The 26,063-nt window shown below is 51.0% G+C and overlaps 1 protein-coding gene across 1 annotated transcript in view; it reads right to left on the bottom strand.

Annotated features, from left to right (window-relative positions):
• Nucleotides 1-7,785, bottom strand: part of LOC148454626 (nicotinate-nucleotide pyrophosphorylase [carboxylating]-like) — a 205,139-nt gene extending 197,354 nt beyond the window's left edge. Inside the window, 2 exon segments of the mRNA XM_088460693.1 lie at nt 2,173-2,447; nt 7,503-7,785. Of these exon segments, the coding sequence (XP_088316819.1) occupies nt 2,173-2,447; nt 7,503-7,785 (558 nt within the window).
• Between the last annotated feature and the right edge of the window lie 18,278 nt (nt 7,786-26,063).

The following is a 26,063-nucleotide window of genomic DNA, read 5'->3' as shown; positions in this document are numbered from 1 at the left end:
AGTAAATAAGCACTATGGAGTATGATGGGGCTGTATAAATGAATGAGCAGTATATAAGTACTATGGAGTATGATGGGGCTGTGTAAATGAATGAGCAGTATATAAGTACTATGGAGTATGATGGGGCTGTATAAATGAATGAGCAGTATATAAGTACTATGGAGTATGATGGGGCTGTATAAATGCATGAGCAGTATATAAGTACTATGGAGTATGATGGGGCTGTATAAATTAATGAGCAGTATATAAGTACTATGGAGTATGATAGTGCTGTATAAATGAATGAGCAGTATATAAGTACTATGGAGTATGATAGTGCTGTATAAATGAATGAGCAGTATATAAGCACTATGGAGTATGATGGGGCTGTATAAATGAATGAGCAGTATATAAGCACTATGGAGTATGATGGGGATGTGTAATGTATAAGCAGTATATAAATACTATGGAGTATGATAGAGCTGTATAAATTAATGTGCAGTATATAAGTACTATGGAGTATGATGGGGCTGTATAAATTAATGAGCGGTATATAAGTTCAATGGAGTATGATGGGTCGGTATTAATGAATGAGCAGTATATAAGCACTATGGAGTATGATGGGGCTGTATCAATGAATGAGCAGTATATAAGTACTATATAGTATGATGGGGCTGTATAAATGAGTGAGCAGTATATAAGTACTATGGAGTATGATGGGGCTGTATAAATGAATGAGCAGTATATAAGTACTATGGAGTATGATGGGGCTGTATAAATGAATGAGCAGTATATAAGTACTATGGAGTATGATGGGGCTGTATAAATGAATGAGCAGTATATAAGTACTACGGAGTATGATGGGGCTGTATAAATGAATGAGCAGTTTATAAGTACTACGGAGTATGATGGGGCTGTATAAATTAATGAGCAGTATGTAAGTACAATGGAGTATGATGGGGCTGCATAAATGAATGAGCAGTAGATAAGTACTATGGAGTATGATGGGGCTGTTTAAATGAATGAGCAGTATATAAGTACTATGGAGTATGATGGGGCTGTATAAATGAATGAGCAGTATATAAGTACGGGGCTGTATAAGTATATAAGTACTATGGAGTATTATGGGGCTGTATAAATGAATGAGCAGTGTATAAGTACTATGGAGTATGATGGGGCTGTAGAAATGATTGAGCAGTATATAAGTACTATGGAGTATGATGGGGCTGTATAAATGAATGAGAAGTATATAAGTACTATGGAGTATGATGGGGCTGTATAAATGAATGAGCAGTATATAAGTACTATGGAGTATGATGGGGCTGTAGAAATGAATGAGCAGCTTATAAGTACTATGGAGTATGATGGGGCTGTAGAAATGAATTAGCAGTATATAAGTACTATGGAGTATGATGGGGCTGTATAAATGAATGAGCAGTGTATAAGCACTATGGAGTATGATGGGGCTGTGTAAATGAATGAGCTGTATATAAGTACTTTGTAGTATGATGGGGCTGTATAAATGAATGAACAGTATATACTTTAAGTACTATGGAGTATGATGGAGCTATATAAATGAATGAGCAGTATATAAGTAATGGGCTGTATAAATGAATGAGCAGTATAGAAGTACGGGGCGATATAAATGAATGAGCAGTATATAAGTACAATGGAGTATGATGGGGCTGTATAAATGAATGAGAAGTATATAAGTACTATGGAGTATGATGGGGCTGTATAAATGAATGAGCAGTATATAAGTACTTTGGAGTATGATGGGGCTGTATAAATGAATGAGCAGTATATACTGTAAGTACTATGGAGTATGATGGGGCTATATAAATGAATGAGCAGTATATAAGTACTATGGAGTATGATGGGGCTATATAAATGAATGAGCAGTATATAAGTACTATGGCGTATGATGGGGACGTATAAATTAATGAGCAGTATATAACTACGGGGCTGTATAAATTAATGAGCAGTATATAAGTACTATGGAGAATGATGGGGCTGTATAAATGAATGAGCAGCATATACTGTAAGTACTATGGAGTATGATGAGGCTATATAAATGAATAAGCAGTATATAAGTACGGGGCTGTATAAATGAATGAGCAGTGTATTAGAAATGGGACACTGAAGGACATGAAGGTACCCGGCGCTGAACATACTCCTCCTGACTCTTCTCACCTCTCGGATTCCTCCCATTGCCCATATATGATTATCTTTCAACATGACCAGGTCACCCATCCCGTATCGATGACTTCCAGCTCCGCCCACCAGCAGACCGTACTTCTCAGGTAGACGGAATCCAGGTGTGGTCTTTCGGGTTCCAGTCACCATCCCAGGCCACCCTGTTGCCTTTGCCTGCTCTGACACCTGTCTTGCCAATGTGGCAATGCCACTGACCCGGGATAAGACATTGAGAGACGGACGCTCCGCCAGAAGGAGATCATTGACACGACCTGGAACAGAGAAGATATTGTTATGTAACTACCAGGTGAATCAGGGAGGGGCATGGAGTGTGCCCATGTGTGCCCAGGGGGAGGTGTCATTACATGATACGGCTATATAACTGCCAGGTGAGGCAGGGAGTGGCACGAAGTGTGCCCGGGTGGATGGGTCGTCACATGATATGGCTATATAACGGCCAAGTGAGGCAGGGAGTGGCATGGTGTGTGCCCATGTGTGCCCAGGGGGAGGCGTCACACGATATGGCTATATAACTGGCAGGTAAGGCAGGGAGTGGCATGGTGTGTGCCCATGTGTGCCATGGGGGAGGTGTCACACGATATGGCTATATAACTGGCAGGTGAGGCAGGGAGTGGCATGGTGTGTGCCCAGGGGGAGGTGTCACACGATATGGCTATATAACTGGCAGGTGATGCAGGGAGTGGCATGGTGTGTGCCCATGTGTGCCGAGGGGGAGGTGTTACACGATATGGCTATATAGCTGGCAGGTAAGGCAGGGAGTGGCATGGTGTGTGCCCAGGGGGAGGTGTTACACGATATGGCTATATAACTGGCAGGTGAGGCAGGGAGTGGCATAGTGTGTGCCCATGTGTGCCCAGGGGGAGGTGTCACACGATATGGCTAAATAACTGGCAGGTGAGGCAGGGAGTGGCATGGTGTGTGCCCAGGGGGAGGTGTCACACGATATGGCTATATAACTGGCAGGTAAGGCAGGGAGTGGCATGGTGTGTGCCCAGGGGGAGGTGTCACACGATATGGCTATATAACTGGCAGGTAAGGCAGGGAGTGGCATGGAGTGTCCCCAGTTGGATGGGTCGTCAGACGATATGGCTATATAACTGGCAGGTAAGGCAGGGAGTGGCATGGTGTGTGCCCATGTGTGCCCAGGGGGAGGTGTCACAAGATATGGCTATGTAACTGGTAGGTAAGGCAGGGAGTGGCACGGAGTGTCCCCAGTTGGATGGGTCGTCACACGATATGGCTATATAACTGGCAGGTGAGGCAGGGAGTGGCATGGTGTGTGCCCATGTGTGCCCAGGGGGAGGTGTCACACGATATGGCTATATAACTGGCAGGTAAGGCAGGGAGTGGCATGGTGTGTGCCCAGGGGGAGGTGTCACACGATATGGCTATATAACTGGCAGGTAAGGCAGGGAGTGGCATGGTGTGTGCCCATGTGTGCCCAGGGGGAGGTGTCACACGATATGGCTATATAACTGGCAGGTAAGGCAGGGAGTGGCATGGTGTGTGCCCATGGGGAGGTGTCACACGATATGGCTATATAACTGGCAGGTAAGGCAGGGAGTGGTATGGTGTGTGCCCAGTTGGATGGGTCGTCACACGATATGGCTATATAAATGGCAGGTAAGGCAGGGAGTGGCATGGTGTGTGCCCATGTGTGCCCAGGGGGAGGTGTCACACGATTTGGCTATATAACTGGCAGGTAAGGCAGGGAGTGGCATGGTGTGTGCCCATGTGTGCCCAGGGGGAGGTATCACACGATTTGGCTATATAACTGGCAGGTAAGGCAGGGAGTGGTATGGTGTGTGCCCATGTGTGCCCAGGGGGAGGTGTCACACGATATGGCTATATAACTGGCAGGTAAGGCAGGGTGTGGCACGGAGTGTCCCCAGTTGGATGGGTCATCACACTATATGGCTATATAACTGGCAGGTAAGGCAGGGAGTGGCATGGAGTGTCCCCAGTTGGATGGGTCGTCACACGATATGGCTATATAACTGGCAGGTAAGGCAGGGAGTGGCACGGAGTGTCCCCAGTTGGATGGGTCATCACACGATTTGGCTATATAACTGGCAGGTAAGGCAGGGAGTGGCACGGAGTGTGCCCATGTGTGCCCAGGGGGAGGTGTCACACGATATGGCTATATAACTGGCAGGTAAGGCAGGGAGTGGCACGGAGTGTCCCCAGTTGGATGGGTCGTCACACGATATGGCTATATAACTGGCAGGTAAGGCAGGGAGTGGCACGGAGTGTCCCCAGTTGGATGGGTCGTCACACGATATGGCTATATAACTGGCAGGTAAGGCAGGGAGTGGCATGGTGTGTGCCCAGGGGGAGGTGTTACACAATATGGCTATATAACTTGCAGGTAAGGCAGGGAGTGGCACGGAGTGTCCCCAGTTGGATGGGTCGTCACACGATATGGCTATATAACTGGCAGGTAAGGCAGGGAGTGGCACGGAGTGTCCCCAGTTGGATGGGTCGTCACACGATATGGCTATATAACTGGCAGGTAAGGCAGGGAGTGGCATGGTGTGTGCCCAGGGGGAGGTGTTACACAATATGGCTATATAACTGGCAGGTAAGGCAGGGAGTGGCACGGAGTGTCCCCAGTTGAATGGGTCGTCACACGATATGGCTATGTAACTGGCAGGTAAGGCAGGGAGTGGCATGGTGTGTGCCCAGGGGTAGGTGTTACACAATCTGGCTATATAACTAGCAGGTAAGGCAGGGAGTGGCACGGAGTGTCCCCAGTTGGATGGGTCATCACACGATATGGCTATATAACTGGCAGGTAAGGCAGGGAGTGGCATGGTGTGTGCCCATATGTGCCCAGGGGGAGGTGTCACACGATATGGCTATGTAACTGGCAGGTAAGGCAGAGAGTGGCACGGAGTGTCCTCAGTTGGATGGGTCGTCACACGATATGGCTATATAACTGGCAGGTAAGGCAGGGAGTGGCATGGTGTGTGCCCAGGGGGAGGTGTTACACAATATGGCTATATAACTGGCAGGTAAGGCAGGGAGTGGCACGGAGTGTCCCCAGTTGGATGGGTCGTCACACGATATGGCTATATAACTGGCAGGTAAGGCAGGGAGTGGCATGGTGTGTGCCCAGGGGTAGGTGTTACACAATCTGGCTATATAACTAGCAGGTAAGGCAGGGAGTGGCACGGAGTGTCCCCAGTTGGATGGGTCGTCACACGATATGGCTATATAACTGGCAGGTAAGGCAGGGAGTGGCATGGTGTGTGCCCATGTGTGCCCAGGGGGAGGTGTCACACGATATGGCTATGTAACTGGCAGGTAAGGCAGGGAGTGGCACGGAGTGTCCCCAGTTGGATGGGTCATCACACGATATGGCATTAGTAACACCTGGGAAATGGCGCAGGTCATTGCTTCTCTCCTATAATAAATAAATGATGGCCTGAGCGCTCCTTGGTGGTGAGTGATAAACAACTTCCAATCACTATCTCACAAGTAAGAATAGAACAATACCGGTCTCATGCCACGTCTTACCTAAGCACAGCCACTAAACCTACATGTATATTAATTACTCCCGTGTTATAATGGCACACGCACACGTATATTAATGACTTCTTCCCATGTCATGATGGCACACACACACGTATATTAATGACTTGTTCCCGTGTTATGATGGCACACACACACACGTATATTAATGACTTGTTCCTGTGTTATGATGGCACACACACACACACACATGATATTAATGACTTGTACCCATGTTATGATGGCACACACACGTATATTAATGACTTGTTCCCGTGTTATGATGGTACACACACACACGTATATTAATGACTTGTTCCCGTGTTATGATGGCACACACACACACACACACGTATATTAATGACTTGTTCCCGTGTTATGATGGCACACACACACGTATATTAATGACTTGTTCCCGTGTTATAATGGCACGCACACACATATATTAATGAGTTGTTCCCGTGTTATGATGGCACACACACACGTATATTAATGACTTGTTCCCGTGTTATGATGGCACACACACACACACACGTATATTAATGACTTCTTCCCGTGTTATGATGGTACACACTACACACACACACACACACACACACGTATATTAATGACTTGTTCCCGTCTTATGATGGCACACACACATACACACACACGTATATTAATGACTTGTTCCCGTGTTGTGATGGCACACACACACACGTATATTAATGCCTTCTTCCCGTGTTATGATGGTACGCACTACACACACACACGTATATTAATGACTTTTTCCCGTGTTATGATGGCACACACACACACATGTATATTAATGACTTGTTCCCGTGTTATGATGGCACACACACACATGTATATTAATGACTTGTTCCCGTGTTATGATGGCACACACACACATGTATATTAATGACTTGTTCCCGTGTTATGATGGCACACACACACACGTATATTAATGACTTGTTCCCGTGTTATGATGGCACACACACACGTATATTAATGACTTGTTCCCGTGTTATGATGGCACACACACACGTATATTAATGACTTGTTCCCGTGTTATGATGGCACACACACACACGTATATTAATGACTTATTCCCGTGTTAAGATGGCACACACACACACATGTATATTAATGACTTGTTCCCGTGTTATGATGGCACACACACACACACACGTATTTTAATGACTTGTTCCCGTGTTATGATGGCACACACATACACATATTAATGACTTTTTCCCGTGTTATGATGGCACACACACACACATGTATATTAATGACTTGTTCCCGTGTTATGATGGCACACACACACATGTATATTAATGACTTGTTCCCGTGTTATGATGGCACACACACACATGTATATTAATGACTTGTTCCCGTGTTATGATGGCACACACACACATGTATATTAATGACTTGTTCCTGTGTTATGATGGCGCACACACACATGTATATTAATGACTTGTTCCCGTGTTATGATGGCACACACACATGTATATTAATGACTTGTTCCCGTGTTATGATGGCACACACACACACACACGTATATTAATGACTTGTTCCCGTGTTATGATGGCACACACACACATGTATATTAATGACTTGTTCCCGTGTTATGATGGCACACACATACACATGTATATTAATGACTTGTTCCTGTGTTATGATGGCACATACACACACGTATATTAATGACTTGTTCCCGTGTTATGATGGCACACACATACACATGTATATTAATGACTTGTTCCTGTGTTATGATGGCGCACACACACATGTAACACAGAGAGCGTGACCTCTGACTAGCGCCACTCTTTCCACCGGCTCCAGCCATTCCCCGTCGTGGTGATCCCAGCGCACGCTGCACCCCATTTCCTCACAAACCGCCTGAAAGAAGGGGCACCCCGCCAGGACCCCCGCAGACTTGCACAGTAAAGTGGCCTCCTGGTGCTCCTGCCCACTGCGAGATGCTGCCCACCCAGCTATGTCCAGCCACGGGGCATCCTCAGCCAGCCAGTCACGTGCCAGCTGCTGCAGACGACATCGGGGCAAGAGGAACGAGAGATTGTCAGATGCCATCGTCCAGGGGGAGCTGTAAGACATAAGGGGAGAGAGATCATGTCACCATCACATACTGTATCCATGTTATCAGGGCTCCAAGGACAAATATTCAGAATGTAATAAGAAAGAGGGGTGCAGGGGCCCTATGTACTAAGCCTATTCACCTTACATTCATCAGGCTCACTGCTGCACATTCAGCTTGTCAGGGGGGGGGGGCTAATACTGGGGGGACACGTCTAAGTCTAAGGGGAAAATTTACTAAGCTGCTGTCTTGCCGCAGACCCACCGAAAATCCAACGAGGTTCCTCCATCAATCACGCGGCGGATGTCAAACACTACATAGGGGCAACATCTCCACTTCTAATAATTCTCAGTTTAGTAACTTTACCCCACAGAGCGATATGTCGAAGCTGGTTTAGTGGCTGAGACAGAATCAGTGTAAAATTAGCTTGGAGCGACGCCATCTTGCGAATGGCAACCAGACTCCATCTTAAAAATATGTATCTGCACGACGCCATATTGCGAATGGCCGTCCAGCGCCATTTTAGAGAAACTCACATTTAAGTACATACGGCGATGCTATAATTAGCATCGTGCGATCGCATATTATTAGCATTATGCAAACGCATATTTCCCCTTATCCCATATGCACAGTAAATGCGCACATTAGCGAATGCACAATATCCTGCATGTGAACGCTGTTTATTAGCTGCATGCGTGCACATCTGCCCCAAATCAGATAAACCTAACTAGCGTCTTTACCCAAACCCCTAATACTTACACAATGCACACCCACATAAAAAGGTTCCATAGCTTTAAAGTATAATATTCAAGATTTATCCATTTATTACAAATGCTGTGAAATAAAGGCTATTTAGTATCTATGGTTTAATACGTGATAAGTAAGCCGTGTTTGGTGTTATACTGATCTGCACTTTCTCAACAGCTTCCCGGTATCATCGGTGTGAAGATCGCAAGATGCATTCTCAACTTATGGACCGTAGAGATTTAAAGCATCAAAATGTACTTTGTAAAACCAACAGCCTAGATTTGCATGAGGCGGGAAAACGGAGACAACAAGCTGTTGGAGGCTGGTCTGTGTCCATGAATCGACCTGTTAAATGTCCTGTAACAGAAGCACCGTGATGGGGAACCAATGGGATCGCAATGAACCTCTCTATTGTATAGTCTATTTCTGTAAGGGTATATATATATATGTGTGTTCTGACCCCAATCTGGAGTCTTCTTGCTGATTGACGGAGGTTTCTTGTTGATGCCGGTATCTGGTCCCAGAGCGCATGCGTATGTATAACTGTATCTTGGGTCTGTATAATTTCTTTACATTAAATTGTACTTAGATGACAGCGTGTAACTATCTGTACTTTACTTGAATAATACTTTGTGCTTTGGAAACACATTTTCAAGGTCTGAAGGCATTTATTTACTGTATAACTGCGTACACAAATAGCACAAATTTCAGAAGGTATAGGCAGGAGCGTATAGAGGTTTAACTTCAGTATCTGTATATATAATGTTGGGAAATGATGTGGGGTCTCCCCGTCATACTCTCAGCCAGCCTCAGACTTGTCAACACTAGAATCACTAGCGAAGTGGGGAACAGGGCCGTAGCTAGGGTAGTGCAGCCGGTGCCATCGCACAGGGCACCGCAGGGCAGGGGGAGATGTTTGGGCCTGTCAAATTTCTGTTTATTATCATTCTCACTTGTAACTTCCTCTTATTTCATCCCCAGCATCTCCTGGCCTCCCCTATCTCTTCCCTGGCCCTTCCCCATGAGGCCATTTCCCTTTTTTGGTGTATTATGTCCCTTTGAAAAATGAGGGGGGCACCAATGCTCTTTCTGGCACAGGGCACCAAAAAGTCTAGTTATGGCTCTGGTGGGGAACACCCCCCAAAATGGGGTCTCCCTTTATTAGGGCCATCAGGGCTATTCTCCGTACCAGTGCTTCAGGTAGATATGAAGGTTATATATTATATCAATATTATTCTTTACATGTGGACTGCTGGTCCCAGCACTTGAAGAACCATAAGTGTCAGCATGCCAGGGTATATGGCACCTGTACTCCACCTGTAAAAACCAATAAACTGATGGCCGTACACGCAGCAGAGAAAAAGCATCATAAAATAAAGACTTCCCCATGCACTGTGGTTCCCCCATTTATTACTGACCCCATCCCTAGGGAGCACAGTCCCTGTAGCATCACACATGGCAACTGCGCACTGACCCCTGACATAAAGGACAGGTCACTCGCTGACTCTCCATAGGGGACCGCACTGTTTGGTCAGTGCGCTTGATCCAGAGATGTACGCTGATATTCACGCAGATGGAGCGCATTTTTTTTGCTAATGCGCACGCACAGCGATTGTATTGCGATTACGCTCCACGGGATTCACTCGCAAAGTGAGTGACAGGAAGACAGCATTTTGGGAAGCTAGGGGTGGCTAGGCAAATGCGGGCGTGTCAGGGCAATTTAAACGCCGTTCCATGGCGTGCATAAATTAGCCACTGCGCTCTCCTGTGCAGCGTGAGAGCTCGCTGCGTGTTTGGAGAGACGCTGTATTTGAGGCAGGTCAGACCTGCTGCAAGGGATGCGTGGCTGGTCGATGTGCGCCGATGTTTCCGGTGCAATGTATGACTTAAACCTAGTATCAAGTATGGTCACTAAAATATAGTGCTCTGATTTCAAGAGATAGACGACCCTTGGATTCTGTTGAAGCGAATGAAGGGCTTGATCTACAAGTCTGACATACTTAGTGGAATCACTCCGTTTCAGCTCCTCCTTCAGTTTCTCAAGCTGCTTTTGCAAAATTCTGATTAGTGGAATGATCTGACTCAAGTTGGCAGTGTCGGAATTAACTTCACATGTGGCAAGTTCAAAGGGTTTGAGAACCTTGCACAACATGGAAATTTTTCACCAGTGCGCTTGATTAAGGTGCATTCCTGCTACTCTCCCTATGTTATAGGCCATAGAAAAGCCTTGGATGGATTTTTGCTGCTCCTCCATCCGCTGAAGCATATAGAGGGTAGAATTCCACCTAGTTACTACCTCTTGCTTCAGCTGATGGCAGGGCAAATTCAACAGTACCTGCTGGTCATGCAATCTTCGACATGCCAGGCCACCGAGAGCATCTCCTGCATGCCCCTGTCATTTTTTTTTTATTTGTGCACCACCAAATGAATTTTGTGAGCAAAACATGGGACGTATATGAATTCGCCCAGATGTAATGCTCGCACAATATTGGTGGCATTGTCTGAAATCACAAATCCCGAGGAGAGTCCAAGTGGGGTAAGCCATTTAGCAATGATTTCCCTGAGTTTCTCTAAGAGGGTCTCAGCGGTACGCCTCTTACTGAAACCGGTGATACACAGAGTAGCTGCCTCTGACTGAGCTGGCATTTGTTAGATGCTGCTGCTGTTTGCACTGTTGGAGGCAATACACCTACTCCGTGGGCTGTCACAGTCATGTAATCTTTAATTTGCCCTGTCCCACTTGTCCGCATATCTGTGGTTAAGTGGACAGTGGGCCCAACTGCATTTCGGAGGACATTAATAAGTTTTTTTTTAATTTCCTTGGGACTGCTATTCTAGTGAAGTGGAATCTAGAAGGCACATGGTAGTGGGGACACAGGACCTCAATTAACTGTAATCTAATACCAGCATAGCTGTTATGGTGTCAGTAATCCGCTGTGCAACTGGGTGACTGATGTCATACTTGTTCCCCATTGCAAAGGATTGTTTGACAGTCAATTATTTTGTTAAACTACTAAAAGTAGTCTTCTTCCTGGTCCCCTTCTGGGATGAAGATCCACTAACAGCAGCAGCAGCAACAGGCATAGCACTCAAGGATACTTCTGAGGAATTACGGAGAGGAGTCAGTCAACTGTGACCCCGCTCCCTGCTCTCTGTGACCCCGCTCTCTGTGACCCCGCTCCCTGCACTCTGTGACCCCGCTCCCTGCTCTCTGTGACCCCGCTCCCTGTGACCCCGCTCCCTGCATTCTGTGACCCCGCTCCCTGCTCTCTGTGACCCCGCTCCCTGTGACCCCGCTCCCTGCACTCTGTGACCCCGCTCCCTGCTCTCTGTGACCCCACTCCCTGCTCTCTGTGACCCCACTCCCTGCTCTCTGTGACCCTGCTCCCTGCTCTCTGTGACCCCGCTCCCTGCTCTCTGTGACCCCGCTCCCTGCTCTCTGTGACCCCGCTCCCTGTGACCCCGCTCCCTGCACTCTGTGACCCCGCTCCCTGCTCTCTGTGACCCCACTCCCTGCTCTCTGTGACGCCACTCATGGCTCTCTCTAACCCTGACTCTCTGGAGCTGATTCAGAGCCGCTTGCTAGATGCGATCACTCGCACGATGTGTATGCAAATTGCATAGGCAGGGCAGTCGCACAGCAATGCATTAGCACGCCCAGTATTTCCGAGAGAGCGATCACATAGTGTATGCAGACACCCACCAGCCTCTTATAAGACGCCCAATTGTGCACGTCATGTCCAGGAAGTGTATGCAACCATCGCTACATCGGATGTGATCGCAACACTTGAGGTTGACCATACCCTGTCGCAAGCACTGCGAGCACTTCAGTGTAAAAACAAGCCAGGTGACGTTTACTATGACGCTGTCCAATAATTATACACACCTCTAACACGCCGTAGAGATGCTCAGGCACGCCAGCGTTTGCACCTCCACTCCCCCGTTTTTAATGGCCAGCCCCTGTTACCACCTACATACGGCCTCTCCTGTCACTGACTGTGCTGGGCTGTCTATGTGCAGCGAGCGAATGCATTAAGAACATTCGCTAAGGTATACACACACGCACAATGCATACACACTGCACACCATCGGCAGCAGCGACAGTACGCATCTTAGCGAGCGGCTCTGAATGAGACCCTATGACCGGTGTTGAATCTGGAACCTCATCCGGGCTCCAGCAGAGTTCAGATAGAGATCCTTAAATCCTGTTACCTTACAGTAGCTACTGGTGAGAACGTGAGCACACGATCAGGTAATTGTGCGTATAAAGAATTTCTCTGCCTTTATTTCTCCAAACAGAGGTTTTATGCATCTATGTAAGTTTTCTCTGAGAGCGTCATCGGCCCTGGCTTATCCAATCATGTTACAGTATTCAGCTCATTGCTTAACTAATCATTAAGCATAATATATTGTCACTAGAGGGCAGTATTACACACATATATATATATATATATATTAGGGGTGAGCGGGTTCGGATTTCTGAAATCCGAACCCCCCCGATCCGAGTCCGATCCGAATCAGGCTCGACTTTTCCCGCCTGACTCGGATCTGAAATCGAGGCAAAACGTCATCATCCCGCCTTCCGAGTCTCGCGGGTTTTGGATCCTATATAAGGTACCCACGTCGGCGCCATTTTCTCACTCGGCTGTGGACAGTGAAGAGGGAGGGTGGGAGTTAGGGCTGTGTAGTGTAGTGTAGTGTAGTGCTGCTGTTGTCCACTACTTCAAAGTCCATAGGGGCTGGCTGTGTTGTGCTGTGCTGCTGTTGTTAATAGGGGCTGTGTCCACTACTTCAAAGTCCATAGGGGCTGGCTGGACTGTGTTGTGCAGTCAGTTCTCCATAGGGGCTGTGTCCACTCCAAAGTCCTGTGCAGTGTCCCAGTCCTAAAGAGGTGCTGTAGTGTTGTCCAGGGGGTGCTCTGTCCATCAGGGGTGCTCCCCCCAAGTGCTAAAAAAATAATATATTTTCTGTGTTTGTGAATTGTGTGCGCAGTAGCCGCACGTGCATCAACAAAGTAGTGCCAAGCGTGCGCCTGTGTCATAAGTAAAGGGCCGGCTGGCTTGACCGTTAAAGGGTGCTGTAACCCCCGAAAGTACACTCCAGTCCAAATCAAAAAAAAATTATTTTCTGTGTTTGTGAATTGTGTGCGCAGTAGCCGCACGTGCATCAACAAAGTAGTGCCAAGCGTGCGCCTGTGTCATAAGTAAAGGGCCGGCTGGCTTGACCGTTAAGGGTGCTGTAACCCCCAAAAGTACACTCCAGTCCAAACCAAAAAAAAAATTATTTTCTGTGTTTGTGAATTGTGTGCGCAGTAGCCGCACGTGCATCAACAAAGTAGTGCCAAGCGTGCGCCTGTGTCATAAGTAAAGGGCCGGCTGGCTTGACCGTTAAGGGTGCTGTAACCCCCGAAAGTACACTCCAGTCCAAACCAAAAAAAAAATTATTTTCTGTGTTTGTGAATTGTGTGCGCAGTAGCCGCACGTGCATCAACAAAGTAGTGCCAAGCGTGCGCCTGTGTCATAAGTAAAGGGCCGGCTGGCTTGACCGTTAAGGGTGCTGTAACCCCCGAAAGTACACTCCAGTCCAAACCAAAAAAAAAATTATTTTCTGAGTTTGTGAATTGTGTGCGCAGTAGCCGCACGTGCATCAACAAAGTAGTGCCAAGCGTGCGCCTGTGTCATAAGTAAAGGGCCAGCTGGCTTGACCGTTAAAGGGTGCTGTAACCCCCAAAGTACACTCCAGTCCAAACCAAAAAAAAAATTATTTTCTGTGTTTGTGAATTGTGTGCGCAGTAGCCGCACGTGCATCAACAAAGTAGTGCCAAGCGTGCGCCTGTGTCATAAGTAAAGGGCCGGCTGGCTTGACCGTTAAAGGTGCTGTAACCCCCGAAAGTACACTCCAGTCCAAACCAAAAAAAAAATTATTTTCTGTGTTTGTGAATTGTGTGCGCAGTAGCCGCACGTGCATCAACAAAGTAGTGCCAAGCGTGCGCCTGTGTCATAAGTAAAGGGCCGGCTGGCTTGACCGTTAAAGGGTGCTGTAACCCCCAAAGTACACTCCAGTCCAAACCAAAAAAAAAATTATTTTCTGTGTTTGTGAATTGTGTGCGCAGTAGCCGCACGTGCATCAACAAAGTAGTGCCAAGCGTGCGCCTGTGTCATAAGTAAAGGGCCGGCTGGCTTGACCGTTAAAGGGTGCTGTAACCCCCAAAGTACACTCCAGTCCAAACCGAAAAAAAATTATTTTCTGTGTTTGTGAATTGTGTGCGCAGTAGCCGCACGTGCATCAACAAAGTAGTGCCAAGCGTGCGCCTGTGTCATAAGTAAAGGGCCGGCTGGCTTGACCGTTAAAGGGTTCTGTAACCCCCAAAGTACACTCCAAACCAAAAAAATATATATTTTCTGTGTTTGTGACTTGTGTGCACTGTGGCTGCACGTGCATCAACAAAGGAGCAGCGCCAAGCGTGCGCCTGTGTCCCATAAGTAAAGAGCCGGCTGGCTCATTTCTTAAAGGGTGGTGTAACCCACAAAGTGCACTACTCTCCAGCAAAAATAAAAAAATATTTTCTGTGTTTGTGTGCGCTTTAGCCGCACGTATATATATCAATATAACATAAATGGAGGACCAAACTTTCTCTGATAAAAATAAAATAGGGAAAGATCAAGAACCACTTCCTACTAGTGCTGTTGCTGCTGCTGGGAGTTGTTCATCATCCCAGAGAGGAAGTAGGAACATCACTACTTTTACTAAACAATTGACCCTCCAACAGTCCCTAGCGATGAGGATGAAGTACGACAGCAGTCATCCTGAAGCAAAACGTATAACTGAGGCCTTGACTGCTATGTTGGTGTTAGACGTGCGTCCGGTATCCGACATTAGTGCAGTGGGATTTAGACAATTGATGGAGGTAGTGTGTCCTCGGTTCCAAATCCCGTCTAGATTCCACCTGCATCCTCAAAGCAGCAGCGACAAGCGTGCGTCTGTCTGTTAAAGGGTGGTGACACCCTCAAAGTGTGCTCCACAAACAATAAAAATATTCTTCTTCTTTTTTCTGTCTTTGTGAATTGTGTGGGCTGTAGCCGCACCTGCATCCTTAAAGCAGCAGCGACAAGCGTGCGTCTGTCTGTTAAAGGGTGGTGTAACTCACGAAGTGCTCCAAAAAATAAAAACTATTTTTTTAATGTGTTTGTGACTTGTGTGCGATGTAGCCGCACTTGCATCCTCAAAGCAGCAGCGACAAGCGTGCGTCTGTCTGTTAAAGGGTGGTGACACCCTCAAAGTGTGCTACACAAACAATAAAAATATTCTTCTTTTTTCTGTCTTTGTGAATTGTGTGGGCTGTAGCCGCACCTGCATCCTTAAAGCAGCAGCGACAAGCGTGCGTCTGTCTGTTAAAAGGTGGTGACACCCTCAAAGTGTGCTACACAAACAATTAAAATATTGTTCTTTTTTTTTCGGTCTTTGTGAAATGTGTGGGCTGTAGCCGCACCTGCATCCTTAAAGCAGCAGCGACAAGCGTGCGTCTGTCTGTTAAAGGGTGGTGACACCCTCAAAGTGTGCTACACAAAGAATAAAAATATTCTTCTTCTTTTTTCTGTCTTTGTGAATTGTGTGGGCTGTAGCCGCACTTGCATCCTCAAAGCAGCAGCGACAAGCGTGCGTCTGTCTGTTAGAGGGTGGTGTAACCCTCAAAGTGTGCTCCACAAACAATAAAAATATTCTTTTTTTTTTTCTGTCTTTGTGAATTGTGTGGGCTGTAGCCGCACTTGAGTCCTCAAAGCAGCAGCGACAAGCGTGCGTCTGTCTGTTAAAGGATTACATCGGTGACAGCATCCAAGTAGGCATGTCAGACAGTCCGTACCTGTACTGGCAGGAAAAAGAAGCAATTTGGAGGTCCCTGTACAAACTGGCTCTATTTTACCTGAGTTGCCCCCCCTCCAGTGTGTACTCCGAAAGAGTGTTTAGTGCAGCCGGGAACCTTGTTAGCGAAAGGCGTAGGAGGTTGCTTCCACAAAATGTGGAGAAGATGATGTTCATAAAATGAATGATCAACTCTTCCAGGGAGACCAGCCTCCAGAACGTACAGAGGGACCTGTGGTTCCAGCAGGGACGAATTAATACTCTGTGAGGATGAGGATGTACATAACACTGAAGAGGGTGAGGAATCTGTGGATGAGGAGGATGAGGACGACTTCTTGCCTCCGTAGAGCCAGTTTGTGCAGGGACAGATTAATTGCCAGCTTGTTTTGTGGGGGCCCAAACAAACCAATCATTTCAGCCACAGTTGTGTGGCAGACCCTGGCGCTGAAATGATTGGTTTGTTAAAGTGTGCATGTCCTGTTTATACAACATAAGGGTGGGAGGGAGGGCCCAAGGACAATTCCATCTTGCACCTCTTTTTTTTCTTTGCATTATGTACAGTTTGGGGCCTAGTTTTTCAATGCCATCCTGTCTGCCACTGCAGTTTCACGCCTAGATGGGTCACGTGTTTGTGCCGCCCACTCGTGTCGCTTAGCATAGTCATCCAGCTACCTCGGTGCAACCTTTTGGACATAAAAACACTATTGTGAGGTGTGAGGTATTCAGAATAGACTGGAAATGAGTGGAAATTAAGGTTATTGAGGTTAATAATAGCATAGGAGCAGAAAAACCTACAAATTCTGTGATTTTAGCTGTTTTTATGCTTTTTTTCAAAAAAATACAGATCCAAAACACAAAACCCAGAACCCAAAACACGGAAGGGTGGTTTTGGCAAAACCAATCCAGATCCAAAACACGAAGAAAGATCCAGATCCAAAACCAAAACACAAAACACGAAAAGTGGCCGGTGCACACCCCTAATATATATATATATTATATATAACAGCTACATTAATAAGAGTGTCCATATCAGTATACCCTATATCCTGCTCTCTGTGACCCCACTCCCCGCTCTCTGTGACCCCACTCCCGGCTCTCTGTGACCCCACTCCCGGCTCTCTGTGACCCTGCTCACTGTGACCCCACTCCCGGCTCTCTGTGACCCCACTCCCGGCTCTCTGTGACCCCGCTCCCTGCTCTCTGTGACCCTGCTCACTGTGACCCCACTCCCCGCTCTCTGCGACCCCACTCCCGGCTCTCTGTGACCCCGCTCCCTGCTCTCTGTGACCCTGCTCACTGTGACCCCGCTCCCGGCTCTCTGTGACCCCACTCCCGGCTCTCTGTGACCCCACTCCCGGCTCTCTGTGACCCCGCTCTCTGTGATCCCGCTCCCCGCTCTCTGCGACCCCGTTCCCAGCTTTCTGTGACCCCGTTCCCGGCTCTCTGTGACCCCTCTCCCGGCTCTCTGTGACCCCACTCCCGGCTCTCTGTGACCCCCCTCCCGGCTCTCTGTGTCCCCACTCCTGGCTCCCTGTGACCCTGCTCCCTGTGACCCCGCTACCTGTGACCCCACTACCTGCTCTCTGTGACCCCAGTCCCTGCTCTGTGGCCCCACTCTCTGTGATAAATACAGTTATGCTGATGGTTACCGTTGCCTAGGTGTCTGTGATGATCCCAGCTGGCAGCAGTCTCTGGATAGGAATAAATGTATTTGGCTCCTTTTCTGTCTTTTAGAAAAAGTAAACATCAGGTTACACATTGATGTGTGACAGGGTCAAAGCTCAGAGTTCAGGGAAACGAGTGCTCACATAGACCCTATGTAATCAGCCAGTGATAGCAGGCTGGACTCGTGTAACCCTCCGTCAATGTATAAGCATTGTGCGAGAGGCTACTGCACATGCGCAGGTCTCTGGGAACATGGTGGCCGCACCGCGTTCCCGGGACATCTCTACTGCACATACGCAGGTCTCTGGGAACATGGCGGCCGCACCGGGTTCCCAGGACATCACTTCTGTACATGCGCAGGTCTCTGGGAACATGGCGCCCGCACCGCGCTCCCAGGACATCTCTACTGCACATGTGCAGGTCTGTGGGAACATGGCACCCGCACCGCGTTCCTAGGACATCTCTACTGCACATGGGCAGGTCTCTGGGAACATGGCGCCCGCACTGCGTTCCCGGGACATCTCTACTGCACATGCGCAGGTCTCTGGAAACATGGCGCCCGCACGGCATTCCCGGGACATCTCTACTGCACATGCGCAGGTCTCTGGAAACATGGCGCCCGCACCGCGTTCCCGGGACATCTCTACTGCACATGTGCGGGTCTCTGGAAACATAGTGCCCACACCGCGTTCCTAGGATATCTCTACTGCACATGTGCAGGTCTGTGGGAACATGGCGACCGCACCGCATTCCTAGGACATCTCTACTGCACATGGGCAGGTCTCTGGGAACATGGCGCCCGCAACGCTTTCCTGGGACATCTCTACTGCACATGCGCAGGTCTCTGGAAACATGGCGCCCGCACGTCGTTCCTAAGACATCTCTACTGCACATGTGCAGGTCTCTGAGAACATGGCGTCCGCACCGCGTTCCTAGGACATTTCTACTACACATTTGCAGGACTCTAGGAACATGGCGCCCGCACCGCGTTCCCAGGAAATTTCTACTACACATTCGCAGGGCTCTAGGAACATGGCACCTGCATCGCGTTCCCAGGCAGGGCAGTATACAGGCAGGGGGGAGTGTATACAGGCAGGGGGGAGTGTACAGGTAGGGGAGTATACAGGTAGGGGAGTATACAGGCAGGGGGGAGTATATAGGCAGGGGGGACTGTATACAGGCAGGGGGGAGTGTACAGGCAGGGGAGTGTGTACATACAGGCAGGGGGGAGTGTACAGGTAGGGGGGAGTGTATACAGGCAGGGGGGAGTGTACAGGCAGGGGAGTGTGTACATACAGGCAGGGGGGAGTGTACAGGTAGGGGGGAGTGTATACAGGCAGGGGGGAGTGTATACAGGCAGGGAGGAGTGTGTACAGGCAGGGGGGAGTGTATACAGGCAGGGAGAAGTGTACAGGCAGGGGGTAGTATACAGGAAGGGGGGAGTATACAGGCAGGAGAGTTCATATAGGCAGGGGGGAGTGTACAGGCAGGGGGTAGTATACAGGCAGGGGGTAGTGTGTACAGGCAGGGGGTAGTGTGTACAGGCAGGGGGGAGTATACAGGCAGGGGGGAGTGTACAGGCAGGGGAGTGTGTACATACAGGCAGGGGGGAGTGTACAGGTAGGGGGGAGTGTATACAGGCAGGGGGGAGTGTATACAGGCAGGGGGGAGTGTGTACAGGCAGGGGGGAGTATACAGGCAGGGGGGAGTGTACAGGCAGGGGGTAGTATACAGGCAGGGGGGAGTATACAGGCAGGGGGGAGTATACAGGCAGGGGGGAGTGTACAGGCAGGGGATAGTATACAGGCAGGGGAGAGTGTATACAGGCAGGGGGGAGTGTACAGGCAGGGGAGTGTGTACATACAGGCAGGGGGGAGTGTACAGGCAGGGGGGAGTGTATACAGGCAGGGGGAGTGTATACAGGCAGGGGGGAGTGTGTACAGGCAGGGGGGAGTGTATACAGGCAGGGGGGAGTGTGTACAGGCAGGGGGGAGTGTATACAGGCAGGGGGGAGTGTGCAGGTAGGGGAGTATACAGGCAGGGGGGAGTGTACAGGCAGGGGGGAGTGAATACAGGCAGGGAGGAGTGTACAGGCAGGGGATAGTATACAGGCAGGGGAGAGTGTATACAGGCAGGGGGGAGTGTACAGGCAGGGGGGAGTGTATACAGGCAGGGGGGAGTGTGTACAGGCAGGGGGGAGTGTATACAGGCAGGGGGGAGTGTGTACAGGCAGGGGGGAGTGTATACAGGCAGGGGGGAGTGTATACAGGCAGGGGGGAGTGTATACAGGCAGGGGGGAGTGTACAGGCAGGGGAGTGTGTACATACAGGCAGGGGGGAGTGTATTCAGGCAGGGAGAAGTGTACAGGCAGGGGGTAGTATACAGGCAGGGGGGAGTATACAGGCAGGAGAGTTCATATAGGCAGGGGGGAGTGTACAGGCAGGGGGTAGTATACAGGCAGGGGGTAGTGTGTACAGGCAGGGGGTAGTGTGTACAGGCAGGGGGGAGTATACAGGCAGGGGGGAGTGTACAGGCAGGGGGTAGTATACAGGCAGGGGGGAGTATACAGGCAGGGGGGAGTGTACAGGCAGGGGGAGTGTACAGGCAGGGGTTAGTATACAGGCAGGGGAGAGTGTATACAGGCAGGGGGGAGTGTACAGGCAGGGCAGTGTGTACATACAGGCAGGGGGGAGTGTACAGGTAGGGGGGAGTGTATACAGGCAGGGGGGAGTGTATACAGGCAGGGGGAGTGTGTACAGGCAGGGGGGAGTGTACAGGTAGGGGTGTATACAGGCAGGGGGGAGTGTGCAGGTAGGGGAGTATACAGGCTGGGGGGAGTGTATACAGGCAGGGGGGAGTGTGCAGGTAGGGGAGTATACAGGCAGGGGGGAGTGTACAGGCAGGGGGGAGTGTACAGGCAGGGGGTAGTATACAGGCAGGGGGGAGTGTACAGGCAGGGGGGTGTGTACAGGTAGGGGAGTATACAGGCAGGGGGGAGTATATAAGCAGGGGGGGAGTATATAAGCAGGGGGGGAGTGTATACTGGCAGGGGGGAGTGTACAGGCAGGGGGGAGTGTACAGGCAGGGGGGAGTGTATACAGGCAGGGAGGAGTGTACAGGCAGGGGGGAGTGTACAGGTAGGGGAGTATACAGGCAGGCTGGAGTGTATACAGGCAGGCGGGAGTGTACAGGCAGGGGGTAGTGTACAGGCAGAGGGTAGTGTATAGAGGCAGGGAGGAGTGTACAGGCAGGGGGTAGTATACAGGCAGGGGGGAGTATACAGGCAGGAGAGTGCATACAGGCAGGGGGTAGTATACAGGCAGGGGGGAGTGTATACAGGCAGGGGGGAGTATACAGGCAGGCTGGAGTGTATACAGGCAGGGGGAGTGTACAGGCAGGGGGGAGTGTATACAGGCAGTGAGGAGTGTACAGGCAGGGGGTAGTATACAGGCAGGGGGAGTATACAGGCAGGAGAGTGCATAAAGGCAGGGGTGAGTGTACAGGCAGGGGTGAATGTACAGGCAGGGGGTAGTGTGTACAGGCAGGGGAGTATACAGGCAGGGGGGAGTGTACAGGTAGGGGAGTATACAGGCAGGGGGAGTATACAGGCAGGCTGGAGTGTATACAGGCAGGGGGGAGAGTACAGGCAGGGGGTAGTATACAGGCAGGGGGGAGTGTACAGGCAGGGGGTAGTATACAGGCAGGGGGGAGTGTATACAGGCAGGGGGGAGTGTACAGGCAGGGGGTAGTATACAGGCAGGGGGTAGTATACAGGCAGGAGAGTGCATACAGGCAGGGGGGAGTGTACAGGCAGGGGGTAGTATACAGGCAGGGGGGAGTGTATACAGGCAGGGGGTAGTGTGTACAGGCAGGGAGGAGTATACAGGCAGGGGGGGACTGTATACAGGCAGGGGGGAGTGTACAGTCAGGGGAGTGTACAGGTAAGGGGGAGTGTATACAGGCAGGGGGTAGTGTGTACAGGCAGGGGGTAGTGTGTACAGGCAGGGGGGAGTATACAGGCAAGGGGGAGTGTATACAGGCAGGGGGGAGTGTGTACAGGCAGGTGGTAGTGTGTACAGGCAGGGGGTAGTGTGTACAGGCAGGGGGGAGTATACAGGCAGGGGGGAGTTTGTACAGGCAGGGGGTAGTGTGTACAGGCAGTGGGTAGTGTACAGGCAGTGGGTAGTGTACAGGCAGGGGGGAGTGTATACAGGCAGGGGGTAGTGTGTACAGGCAGGGGGGAGTATACAGGCAGGGGGGAGTGTATACAAGCAGGGGGGAGTGTATACAGGCAGGGGGAGTGTACAGGCAGGGGAGTGTGTATATACAGGCAGGGGGGAGTTTATAAAGGCAGGGGGGAGTGTAAACAGGCAGGGGGTAGTGTGTACAGGCAGGGGGGAGTATACAGGCAGGGGGGAGTGTATACAGGCTGGGGGGAGTGTATACAGACAGGGAGTAGTGTGTACAGGCAGGGGGGAGTGTATACATGCAGGGAGTAGTGTGTACAGGCAGGGGGGAGTATACAGGCAGGGGGGAGTGTATACAGGCAGGGGTTAGTGTGTACAGGCAGGGGGGAGTATACAGTCAGGGGGGGTATATACAGGCAGGGGGGAGTGTGTACAGGCAGGGGAGTATACAGGCAGGGGGGAGAGTATACAGGCAGGGGGGAGTGTATACAGGCAGGGGGGAGTGTACAGGCAGGGGGGAGTGTACAGGTAGGGGAGTATACAGGCAGGGGGGAGTATACAGGCAGGCTGGAGTGTATACAGGCAGGGGGGAGTGTACAGGCAGGGGGGAGTGTACAGGCAGGGGGGCGTGTACAGGCAGGGGGGAGAGTATACAGGCAGGGGGGAGACTATACAGGCAGGGGGGAGTGTACAGGAAGGGGGGAGTGTACAGGCAGGCTGGAGTGTATACAGGCAGGGGGGAGTGTACAGGCAGGGGGAGTGTATACAGGCAGGGAGGAGTGTACAGGCAGGGGGTAGTATACAGGCAGGGGGAGTATACAGGCAGGAGAGTGCATACAGGCAGGGGTGAGTGTACAGGCAGGGGGTAGTATACAGGCAGGGGGGAGTGTATACAGGCAGGGGGGAGTGTATACAGGCAGGGGGTAGTGTGTACAGGCAGGGGAGTATATAGGCGGGGGGAGTGTATACAGGCAGGGGGGAGTGTACAGGTAGGGGAGTATACAGGCAGGGGGGAGTATACAGGCAGGCTGGAGTGTATACAGGCAGGGGGGAGTGTACAGGCAGGGGGTAGTGTACAGGTAGGGGGGGAGTGTACAGGCAGGGGGGAGTGTATACAGGCAGGGAGGAGTGTACAGGCAGGGGGTAGTATACAGGCAGGGGGGAGTATACAGGCAGGAGACTGCATACAGGCAGGGGGGAGTGTACAGGCAGGGGGTAGTATACAGGCAGGGGGGAGTGTATACAGGCAGGGGAGATTGTACAGGCAGGGGGTAGTATACAGGCAGGGGGGAGTATACAGGCAGGAGAGTGCATACAGGCAGGGGGGAGTGTACAGGCAGGGGGTAGTATACAGGCAGGGGGGAGTATACAGGCAGGAGAGTGCATACAGGCAGGGGGGAGTGTACAGGCAGGGGGTAGTATACAGGCAGGGGGGAGTGTATACAGGCAGGGGGTAGTGTGTACAGGCAGGGGGGCGTGTACAGGCAGGGGGGAGAGTATACAGGCATGGGGGAGTGTACAGGAAGGGGGGAGTGTACAGGCAGGCTGGAGTGTATACAGGCAGGGGGGGAGTGTACAGGCAGGGGGAGTGTATACAGGCAGGGAGGAGTGTACAGGCAGGGGGTAGTATACAGGCAGGGGGAGTATACAGGCAGGAGAGTGCATACAGGCAGTGGGGAGTGTACAGGCAGGGGGTAGTATACAGGCAGGGGGGAGTATACAGGCAGGCTGGAGTGTATACAGGCAGGGGGGAGTGTACAGGGAGGGGGAGTGTATACAGGCAGGGGGGAGTGTACAGGCAGGGGGTAGTATACAGGCAGGGGCAGTATACAGGCAGGAGAGTGCATACAGGCAGGGGTGAGTGTACAGGCAGGGGGTAGTATACAGGCAGGGGGGAGTGTATACAGGCAGGGGGGAGTGTATACAGGCAGGGGGTAGTGTGTACAGGCAGGGGGTAGTGTGTACAGGCAGGGGAGTATATAGGCAGGGGGGAGTGTATACAGGCAGGGGGGAGTGTACAGGTAGGGGAGTGTACAGGCAGGGGGTAGTATACAGGCAGGGGGGAGTGTATACAGGCAGGGGAGATTGTACAGGCAGGGGGTAGTATACAGGCAGGGGGGAGTATACAGGCAGGAGAGTGCATACAGGCAGGGGGGAGTGTACAGGCAGGGGGTAGTATACAGGCAGGGGGGAGTATACAGGCAGGAGAGTGCATACAGGCAGGGGGGAGTGTACAGGCAGGGGGTAGTATACAGGCAGGGGGGAGTGTATACAGGCAGGGGGTAGTGTGTACAGGCAGGGAGGAGTATACAGGCAGGGGGGAGTGTATACAGGCAGGGGGTAGTGTGTACAGGCAGGGGGGGGGGAGTATATACAGGCAGGGGGAGTGTACAGGCAGGTGAGTATACAGGCAGGGGGGAGAGTATACAGGCAGGAGGGAGTGTGTACAGGCAGGGGAGTGTATTCAGGCAGCGGAGTGTATACAGGCAGGGGAGTGTATACAGGCAGGGGGGAGTGTGTACAGGCAGGGGGTAGTGTGTACAGGCAGGGGGGAGTGTACAGGCAGGGGGGAGTGTATACAGGCAGGGGGGAGTGTATACAGGCAGTGGGGAGTGTATACAGGCAGGGGGTAGTGTGTACAGGCAGGGGGGAGTATACAGGCAGGGGGGAGTGTATACAGGCAGGGGGGAGTGTGTACAGGCAGGGGGTAGTGTGTACAGGCAGGGGGGAGTATATACAGGCAGGGGGGAGTGTACAGGCAGGGGAGTATACAGGCAGGGGGGAGAGTATACAGGCAGGGGGGAGTGTGTACAGGCAGGGGGGGAGTATACACGCAGGGGGGAGTGTACAGGCAAGGGGGAGTGTATACAGGCAGGAGGAAGTGTATACAGGCAGGGGGGGAGTGTGTACAGGCAGGGGGGAGTGTGTACAGGCAGGGGGGAGTGTGTACAGGCAGGGGGGAGTATACAGGCAGAGGGGAGTGTACAGGCAGGGGGGAGTGTACAGGCAGGGGGGAGTATACAGGCAGGGGGGCGTGTACAGGCAGGGGAGTATACAGGCAGGGGGGAGTGTGTACAGGCAGGGGGGAGAGTATACAGGCAGGGGGGAGTGTACAGGCAGGGGAGTATACAGGCAGGGGGGAGTATATACAGGCAGGGGGGAGTGAACAGGCAGGGGGGAGAGTATACAGGCAGGGGGGAGTGTACAGGCAGGGGGGAGTATACAGGCAGGGGGGAGTGTACAGGCAAGGGGGAGAGTATACAGGCAGGGGGGAGTGTACAGGCAGGGGGGAGTATACAGGCAGGGGGGAGTGTACAGGCAAGGGGGAGTGTATACAGGCAGGGGGGAGTGTATACAGGCAGGGGGGAGTGTACAGGCAGGGGGGGGAGTGTACAGGCAGGGGGGAGAGTATACAGGCAGGGGGGGTGTACAGGCAGGGGGGAGTGTACAGGCAGGGGAGAGTATACAGGCAGGGGGGAGTGTATACAGGCAGGGGGGAGTGTGTATATACAGGCAGGGGGAGTGTATACAGGCAGGGGGGAGTGTACAGGCAGGGGAGAGTGTGTATATACAGGCAGGGGGAGTGTATACAGGCAGGGGGGAGTGTACAGGCAGGGGGGAGAGTATACAGGCAGGGGGGAGTGTACAGGCAGGGGAGTATACAGGCAGGGGGGAGTATATACAGGCAGGGGGGAGTGTACAGGCAGGGGGGAGAGTATACAGGCAGGGGGGAGTGTACAGGCAGGGGGGAGTATACAGGCAGGGGGGAGTGTACAGGCAGGGGGGAGTATACAGGCAGGGGGGAGTGTACAGGC

The sequence above is a fragment of the Taudactylus pleione genome, unplaced genomic scaffold, assembly GCF_031769625.1.
Source record: "Taudactylus pleione unplaced genomic scaffold, aTauple2 ptg000971l, whole genome shotgun sequence".
NCBI classification, from domain to species: domain Eukaryota; kingdom Metazoa; phylum Chordata; class Amphibia; order Anura; family Myobatrachidae; genus Taudactylus; species Taudactylus pleione.
This window is presented reverse-complemented; position numbering and strand designations above follow the sequence as displayed.